This window comes from Polyodon spathula, chromosome 10 (assembly GCF_017654505.1).
Source record: "Polyodon spathula isolate WHYD16114869_AA chromosome 10, ASM1765450v1, whole genome shotgun sequence".
In the NCBI taxonomy this organism is placed as follows: domain Eukaryota; kingdom Metazoa; phylum Chordata; class Actinopteri; order Acipenseriformes; family Polyodontidae; genus Polyodon; species Polyodon spathula.
Window position 1 is genome coordinate 48,346,198 of NC_054543.1, and position 10,099 is coordinate 48,356,296.

General features: G+C 45.5%; 1 protein-coding gene across 2 annotated transcripts in view; it reads left to right on the plus strand.

Moving 5' to 3' along the window:
* The window catches only part of gli2a (GLI family zinc finger 2a), a 91,791-nt gene extending 82,377 nt beyond the window's left edge, over positions 1-9,414 (plus strand). For both annotated transcript variants that reach the window (XM_041262558.1, XM_041262559.1), the window contains 5 exons: positions 748-897; positions 2,628-2,792; positions 4,335-4,604; positions 6,563-6,896; positions 7,104-9,414. In XM_041262558.1, coding sequence (XP_041118492.1) covers positions 748-897; positions 2,628-2,792; positions 4,335-4,604; positions 6,563-6,896; positions 7,104-9,412 — 3,228 coding nt within the window. In that variant the 3' untranslated portion in view covers positions 9,413-9,414. The remainder of the gene's footprint in view (positions 1-747; positions 898-2,627; positions 2,793-4,334; positions 4,605-6,562; positions 6,897-7,103) is intronic.
* The last annotated feature ends 685 nt before the right edge of the window (positions 9,415-10,099 follow it).

The window sequence follows — 10,099 nt, forward strand, 5'->3', positions numbered from 1 at the left end:
ATGTTAAGGCAAATTCCAGTTTCAATGCAAGCAAGTAAAAACAAGTTTCAGGCTTTCCTGTTATCGTCTTCTCTGTTGTCAGAGTAATTAGGAGGATTAAGGTTAGTGCAGGACTGGTGTGATGTCTTTCCGGTATTTATTATGTGATGTGTGACAGGAGGGAAAGCAGATTAACAACCAACTGTGATTTTCACAATCACAGTCAAAACAATAATTATGGTAACAATAATAATAATTTTAAGTCAAATGTTCAGAAAATATCCACATAGTGGCACTTTTCACATAGTTTATCAATAATAGTAATGACAATAACAACAACAAGGCAAATCATGAGAAAAAAGCTTCCATACGTTTCACACAATCCTCTTGCTGCACTCTACATGTAGCTGCCTCTGGAACATACAGACTGGTACCCAGGCTACCCCATTATTGACTATTGAGACAAGAGCATTACAATTAACACAAAAAAGCAAATAATACTCTAATTCTCTTGTTTTAAAGCTTTATTTTGTATATATTAAGTGTGCACTTAAGTCTTCTCTCCTTTTGCATTAAAACACTGAACTGCTTAAATGAGTTATCTTAAAGAGTGGTATTTTTGTGAAGTTATGCTGAAAGATAAAGACCCCAGAAAATCCTTAAGGTCCACTCATTGCTGATCCAGGCCAGGTGCCCCGACTCACTGCCTTTCTATTTTTCTCCCCGTTCCCCTCCTCTGCCTCGTCGCGTGTGATTGTGATCTCGCAGCACATTAATAACGAGCACATCCACGGGGAGAAGAAGGAGTTTGTGTGCCGCTGGGAGGAGTGCTCCCGGGAGCAGAAGCCCTTCAAGGCGCAGTACATGCTGGTGGTGCATGTGAGGAGACACACAGGGGAGAAGCCACACAAGTGCACAGTGAGTTACCTGCACTGAGAATAACAGCCCATCAGCAGGGCTATCCACACACATGCACAGTGAGTTACCTGCACTGAGAATCACAGCCCATCAGCAGGGCTATCCACACACATGCACAGTGAGTTACCTGCACTGAGAATCACAGCCCATCAGCAGGGCTATCCACACACATGCACAGTGAGTTACCTGCACTGAGAATCACAGCCCATCAGCAGGGCTATCCACACACATGCACAGTGAGTTACCTGCACTGAGAATCACAGCCCATCAGCAGGGCTATCCACACACATGCACAGTGAGTTACCTACACTGAGAATCACAGCCCATCAGCAGGGCTATCCACACACATACACAGTGAGTTACCTGCACTGAGAATCACAGCCCATCAGCAGGGCTATCCACACACATGCACAGTGAGTTACCTACACTGAGAATCACAGCCCATCAGCAGGGCTATCCACACACATGCACAGTGAATTACCTACACTGAGAATCACAGCCCATCAGCAGGGCTATCCACACACATGCACAGTGAGTTACCTACACTGAGAATCACAGCCCATCAGCAGGGCTATCCACACACATGCACAGTGAGTTACCTGCACTGAGAATCACAGCCCATCAGCAGGGCTATCCACACACATGCACAGTGAGTTATCAATACTGAGAATCACAGCCCATCAGCAGGGCTATCCACACACATGCACAGTGAGTTACCTACACTGAGAATCACAGCCCATCAGCAGGGCTATCCACACACATGCACAGTGAGTTACCTACACTGAGAATCACAGCTCATCAGCAGGGCTCTCCACACACCTACACTGAGAATCACAGCCCATCAGCAGGGCTATTCACAGACATGCACAGTGAGTTACCTACACTGAGAATCACAGCCCATCAGCAGGGCTATCCACACACATGCACAGTGAGTTACCTACACTGAGAATCACAGCCCATCAGCAGGGCTATCCACACACATGCACAGTGAGTTACCAACACTGAGAATCACAGCCCATCAGCAGGGCTATCCACACACATGCACAGTGAGTTACCTACACTGAGAATCACAGCCCATCAGCAGGGCTATCCACACACATGCACAGTGAGTTACCTACACTGAGAATCACAGCCCATCAGCAGGGCTATCCACACACATGCACAGTGAGTTACCTACACTGAGAATCACAGCCCATCAGCAGGGCTATCCACACACATGCACAGTGAGTTACCTGCACTGAGAATCACAGCCCATCAGCAGGGCTATCCACACACATGCACAGTGAGTTACCTACACTGAGAATCACAGCCCATCAGCAGGGCTATCCACACACATGCACAGTGAGTTACCTACACTGAGAATCACAGCCCATCAGCAGGGCTATCCACACACATGCACAGTGAGTTACCTACACTGAGAATCACAGCCCATCAGCAGGGCTATCCACACACATGCACAGTGAGTTACCTGAACTGAGAATCACAGCCCATCAGCAATCGCCATGGGGGGGGGGGGCACAGTGAATGAAGTCATATTATTGTTTTTGCTAGTTTGTCTCATACAGTATTGTATTTTATATATGATTGAAATGTATTATATAGCTATAATATATGCAATATTCGTACAGCAGCCAGCTGTCATACAGGAGTCACACAGCTGTGCAGACCGATAGGGGTAGCCCTCCCGTGCTCACTGTTGGGCTGCTTGTTTGTTTGTTTCTCTCTTTCAGTTCGAAGGCTGTTCCAAAGCTTACTCCCGACTGGAGAATTTAAAGACTCACCTGAGATCCCACACTGGAGAGAAGCCGTATGTCTGTGAACACGAGGGCTGCAATAAAGCCTTCTCTAACGCCTCGGACAGAGCCAAGCACCAGAACAGGACCCACTCCAATGAGGTGCTAACACAGTCAGGGGGGTGAAATACTGCAGCAGTGCTTGTGACATTAACATGAAGGGAGGGTAAGGGTGGCTGGTCCAGTAGCTTTGTAAAGCTGTGCAGGTTGTAGAGAATTATCAGCTACATTGTTCTGGAGCTTTTACTTCATGTGTAGCTCTTCTGTTTTGTTTCCATCGTTGCTATTCAGAGTTCTGTAAATGTTTTAGGAAGTTCTATTAGACTTGCAAAATAGTGTGCACCCGGGCCCAGTGTAGTATCAATGCCTTACTGTGTGTGATCCAAACGAACCTGCATCTACTTACAACCAGACAAAACAACCAGTCCATTAACAGCTGAGTCATTCGTTCATCTGCAAAGAGTTCATCACACCCATTACTTTCACTTATTCAAGAACAGGAATACTGTCATTTAGACTCAGCACCAACAAGCTGACAATGTACTTCTTGCTTCATGAGCTTTACTAAAACTTAAAAAAACATTTTAAATAAAAAACATCTTTGCAGGCAATGAGTCATCTCCTGCTGGATTAGCTCATAGTCTAATAAGACCGTTGCCAGTTCATCTTTACATTTGTATTTATTTTTATATTTGATAGAAAGAATGGAAATGTTTGCATTCACTTACACTCCAAGACCTATTCAAGGAATGGAAATGTTTGCATTCACTCACACTCCAAGACCTATTCAAAGAATGGAAATGTTTGCATTCACTCACACTCCAAGACCTATTCAAAGAATGGAAATGTTTGCATTCACTCACACTCCAAGACCTATTCAAAGAATGGAAATGTCTGCATTCACTCACACTCCAAGACCTATTCAAAGAATGGAAATGTTTGCATTCACTCACACTCCAAGACCTATTCAAAGAATGGAAATGTTTGCATTCACTCACACTCCAAGACCTATTCAAAGAATGGAAATGTTTGCATTCACTCACACTCCAAGACCTATTCAAAGAATGGAAATGTTTGCATTCACTCACACTCCAAGACCTATTCAAAGAATGGAAATGTCTGCATTCACTCACACTCCAAGACCTATTCAAAGAATGGAAATGTCTGCATTCACTCACACTCCAAGACCTATTCAAAGAATGGAAATGTTTGCATTCACTTACACTCCAAGACCTATTCAAAGAATGGAAATGTTTGCATTCACTCACACTCCAAGACCTATTCAAAGAATGGAAATGTTTGCATTCACTCACACTCCAAGACCTATTCAAGGAATGGAAATGTTTGCATTCACTCACACTCCAAGACCTATTCAAAGAATGGAAATGTCTGCATTCACTCACACTCCAAGACCTATTCAAAGAATGGAAATGTTTGCATTCACTCTCACTCCAAGACCTATTCAAAGCATAGCAATATTTCACACCAACTATTTCACTATTTAAAAAAAAAAAACGGATTAATGCACGCTGGCTGTTATACATTTATAAACGGCTTGGGATTTGTCTTGCCTTCGTTAATTCAAGTGCCTCTAGGTGAGATACTGTAGATGCACAGTATATTCACCATGCATTTTTTCCACAGAAACCTTATGTGTGTAAGATCCCGGGCTGCACAAAGAGGTACACAGACCCCAGCTCCCTGAGGAAGCATGTAAAGACTGTACACGGGCCTGAAGCTCATGTCACAAAGAAACATAGAAACGAAGCCCTCCACCGGCCTCAGCCACCAAGGGAGAACGGAGCAAACGAGGCCAGCGCCAAACAGAGTGGCAGGGACTCGGAGGACAACAGCACAACTAGAGGCATGGAGGACTGCTTACAAGTCAAACCCATTAAAACAGAGAACTCTGTGGTAAGAATCAATCCCAGCAACGCTGTAGTTAGTTGTGATATTTTAATGCTAGGCAGCTTCCGAACTGAACCATTATCCTTTCTGGGCTTTAATAATCCAAAAACTAAAGTATGCATTTGAAACTAGGTTATACAAGCAGTAGCTAGCTCCTAGGGACCAAGATCATCAGTGTGCACCTCCCTATTCTGAGAATGTATAGCAGTGACTGAAATAGACTGCAGGTATGGGGGGGGGTAAGCAAATTTAGCTCATGCAAAAATGTTGCACTCCCTTGTCACCACAAAAGTTTTTTTTTGTTCTCAAACACACACACACTAATCAGGCCTTGGTTCGTTTGTTTCGTGGAGGGTTTTGCTTTAATTTCTCACCTTACCGCTAGAGCAGAATGGTTTGAGTGGTGATTTCGAAACCTGGTTTTAACAGCAATTAATCAAGCTTCTGTGCAATGTGGAGGCTGGGCATGAACCAGCGACCCCACTGCTTCCAAGCAAGTATCTCCTAACCACTGTCAGGATTGGGAACTGCAGTGGCGCTGGGTCATACCAGCCTACAATGTCATGAGCTTCAGCTGAAGGCATTGTGATGACAACCTGTTGATGTGATGCTAATCAGCGCCTATGCAAACCTGACCTCTCTCTCCTCTCTGTCTGCTAACCTGTGTTTCTTTGTCTGCTGCTTCAATGTCTCTTTTTCTCTTTCTTTGTACATTCCTTAAGGACAGCCATTACTAAGGTGAGCATAGCCCTCATTTAACTATCGAAAGGTCATGGAAACTGTCACCCGTGCACTTCTCATAACAATCACCAGAATAATGCTAAGAAAATACAAGAAATAGTGAGCCCTGTTCACAGAACCTTTCAGTTGCGTTTCATTTATTTTTTAGTGTGCTTTGAAACAAGAGAATAAACTGCAAGCTCTCTTGAGAAACAGTTGACAGCAGTTTCATGAATAAGTCTGAGGATCAAATCCCCTTCGTCATTCTAATTACTGTAGCCTTCATCTTCATCTTAAAACTTTAATCACCTGCATTATTGATGAAATAGATTTCAGTATCATGAAAACATGTTTTGCATGTTCACACCAGCACAGTCTTGTTTCAACAAGACACCCTGAAGATTAAGAACATTACCAAGCCTGCTAGAACACTCTTTATCTGTGTGGAGGCTGTCTAACCCTTCTGCTGTCTGATCGTTTTCCACCTTGTTTGGCGTTCTGTCCCTTTGTACTGTATGTGAAGCAATGTGTACAAGAGTCTGCTGTTACTTAAGTCATGATGTCATCCTATGTTTGCTTTTTTCCAGACAAATAAAGATTTTTTTCGACCATTAAATGAACGTTTCCTAGATTACTAAACCATTAAAGGAACATGTTTTTTTAATTTTAATCACTATGATCACTGAATTAATATAAATTAAATGCAGAAGAACACTTTGAACCGTTACTTTCATGGCAGTCGTTTCTAAGCTGTGTGACTTACTGTAGGAACGGTATCTATCAGATGGTTTAGTTCACAGGTCTGCCACTGAGGTGGGGATCTGTACGTTTGCAGCTTGTCTAACAGGGGAATTGTTTTATGTGGAGAGAGATTGAGACTAGTAACTGCAGACAGTTTAATTGCTCTTAAGAGCCAGCAGCTCACAGAGAGCCCCATAGCATGCATTGGGAAGACAAACGTTGACTGAGAAAACACTCAGCTGCTGCAGTTCAAGCCTGTAAATAAATCAAGCAGTGCAATGACCAGCAGAGTTAGAAAGACCCAAAATACTGCAACTACTAAACTGAGGTAGATACCAGTGATACAGCAGCCCCCTTGGTTCTGATACAAAGTGTGCTGCTGCTGTACTCATGTTCTGCAGCAGCAGGCTTCACCTCTATAATCTTGTATTGTAATGCAGCTCTGCAGCACGCAGTGCAGACCGGTAGTAACATTGTGTTTCTGTTTGCTGCGCTCGCCCCAGATGTATCAGTCCAGCCCTGGTGGTCAGTCGTCATGCAGCAGTGAGCCATCCCCGCTTGGCAGCATCATCAACAATGACAGTGGAGTAGAGATGCACATGAACCGTGGAGGGAGTCTGGGAGACCTGGCTGCACTGGATGGCCCCCCCATTCGGGACTCCACCGTTTCCTCTGGGTCCTCCACAGTCGGCCTTCAGCTGCGCAAAAACATTCCCGCCACTCACAGACTTGAACAACTCAAGAAGGAGAAACTAAAGACGGTGAGGGATTCTTGTTCCTGGGCCAGCCCAGTGCCTCAAGCCAGAAACACCAAGCTGCCTCCCATACCAGCGATCGGTAAGCACAAGCATGAACTAAAACTAAACTATTAAAGATAAGAATGGTTTTAGTTCTTTCATATCCAAGACCCTCTTAACACACCCTTCAGCAGATTTATGTCAGCATTGATCTCTTACAAAAGAACGTGTGTATTTAAAGTCTCTTTAAAAAGGCTTACAGAGAGATTTACTGACTCCTAAAAGATGTGCTTTTTTTGTATTTTAGGTTCTTTACTGGAGAGTTCAAGTACTGGAGATCCCACTGCTATGCTACCCAAGCAGAGACTGAATGAGCTGCCTACCAGTAACGTCGCTATGCTCAATCAGCTGAATGAACGCAGAGACAGCACCACGAGTACCATCAGTTCAGCCTACACCGGCAGCCGGAGATCTTCAGGCATCTCGCCCTGCTATTCCAGCCGCCGATCCAGTGAGGCCTCCCAGTGCGGGGGTCGTCTGAACAACATCAGCTCAGCAGACTCATACGATCCAATCTCCACAGATATGTCTCGGCGATCGAGTGAGGCGAGTCTGAGTGAGGGAATACAAAGCCTCCTGAATCTCACCCCTGCCCAGCAATACAGGCTAAAGGCTAAATATGCCGCTGCAACTGGGGGAGCTCCACCCACTCCTCTACCCAACATGGACCGCATGGGTGTCCGGACAGGGATGTCTCTGTTTGGGGATGCATACGAGTCTGCAGCCACTCCCATGCATCCCCCTACTGTGCCACGACGATGCAGTGACACTGGCCATGCTACGTCCAGTATGATGCTGCAGGATGTGCCAGGCAACAGCAACAGACGTGCAAGTGACCCTGTGCGGAGGCCAGCTGTTGATCCTCTGTCTCTCCCGAGGGTTCAACGCTTTAACAGTACAAACAGCATGAACCCGCTCCCCCGGCCAATGGAGAGGCGCAACCTCAGTCTGCAGAACTACATCCGCTCAAATGGCAGCCTGCACCGGCATGTTTTCTGCTCCAGGCCACCAAGCATCACTGAGAACGTTGCTATGGAGACGATGTCAGGTGACTTGGACAGTCAGGCTCCAGAGGATGACATCATGCTTCCGGATGACGTAGTGCAGTACATTAAATCTCAGAACAGAGGCTCTGTGGATCAGGACAACAGCTCCACAGGCTACGGCAGCCAGGCGCTGGGCTTCCAAGGAAACGTGAATGTGCCGCAGCAGCATCAGCATCAGTTTTACGGCCAGCGGAGAATGGCCATGGTTGACGCAAACATGAATCAGCCAGGGCAAATAATGGCACCATGCCAAATGAGCCCAGGGAACCAGCAACAGTTCCACTCTCCACCTATTATGAATAAAAATAACATGCCCGTCCAGTGGAATGAAGTCAGCTCAGGTACTGTTGATGTCATACCAAGTCAGACAAAGCAGCCGTTTGCCAGGGGGAACTTAGCGGTTGTGCTGCAGAAGCAAAACTTTGGTCAGTATCAGAATATTAATGCCAGCCAACAAACCATGCAAATGAATCAAAATAATGCACACATAGCACAGCAGAGTTTCACACAGAGGAACGCAGGCTTCAGTACCCAAAGGATGAACTACATGCAGCAAAGGCAGCAGCAGATTAATTTAAATGAACCAATGAGCCCACAGCGGGAGATTAATCAGAACAACGCAATGCTCAGCCTGAGTGCTGCGAGTGTAAACGCAGGCCAGCTGCCATCATGCAGCAGTATACCAGGCAGCTCTGCACCCATGATGACCAGTAACAGTAGAGGACCCGCAGTGCAGAATTACAGCTCTCAGCCTGGGGTGGGTCAAAACCACCTCGCCCCCCCTAATCATCATGAAGATTACAGTCCCACCCAGCAGAATTTCAACAGTCCCTCCCAACGCACCATGATGAACTCAAGTTTCAGCCACGGCATGATGCAACCTAGTCCACCTCCAGGGCCCGGCCCATCCAACAGGCAGCGCGAGGCTCTGAGCTCCGTGCAGCAGGAACAGGCTTTTATAAGAAGTCCACAGTCCATCCACAGCATGAGTCCCAGCCACACCACTTCAGAAGCCAGCCCCAAAAGGCCGCCTAACATGGCCCAGTCGCAGGCCCAGCAGTGCGCTAATGGCAGCCAGGAAAGCAGCTTGATGTTTTATTCAGGACAGATTCACATGTATGAGCACAATGGAAACCTCGACGCAGGGATTTCCTGTGCAAGGCAGCAGCAGGTGCCGCAGCAGTGTTCCTCTGATATAAAGTCTCCCACCATGCCTTCCCCAGGAGTCAACCAGGTTTCAAGCACAGTCGACTCCCAGGGCATGGAGCACGCTCAGATAGACTTTGATGCCATGATGGATGACGGAGATCAGTCCAGCTTGATGTCAGGAACCCTCAGCCCCAGTATCCTCCAGAACCTCTCCCAGAGCTCCTCCCGGCTCACAACTCCTCGCAGCTCTCTGACGCTGCCTTCCATGCCTGCTGGGATAACCAACATGGCTATCGGAGACATGAGCTCCATGTTGACAGCGCTGGCTGAGGAAAGCAAATTTCTTAACCTGTTGTCTTAGCGCTGGGTCAAAAAGAAACAAAGAGACAGACATTCATGCTCTTTGGCATCTTGTCTTTGACAACCATTTCAAGTACTGTGTCCTGTTTATTTGTAGAAATAATGTAACACTGCTCTTGCTGTGAGCAGAGCAAACTCCGCTTATAGTAGTAAGTTAGCACATCAAAGTGTGTTGTTTGCGAATAACTGTTTTTCTGGTGTCTTTTCTAAAAGCATTGATCCATGCTTGTAAACTAGGGAATGAGGTTTATTTGTGTTTGTTTGTTTTCAATGATTAATGTATTATGCAAATGAAAGTGTTACTGTACCTATTAGTCAATAAGAAATCTAAACTGGCAATATGTTTTTATGTCACATCAAAAGCCATAATTTACACACATTTTGACAAAGCCGTTTTGCCTAAACTTAGATCTCACCGCATTGCATTTCCGTAAACATCTTGCCAAATTGACGTTGTCTGATGGTAAGAGCACACCCATACTCCATGTAAACTTGAAATGCACTGCCAGAAAACTGCTTTTTTTTTTTTTTTTAATTTCCTTGATAAACGATTGAAAAGGTAAAATGACCTAAATGATATTATGGATGATGACTCTGATTTGATTGTCATCTTGTTTATAAAAACTGTTGCTGTTTTCTCCCCAGACAGAGGGCTTTGATTGGGTTACTTTAGCCATCCCCGCGACTA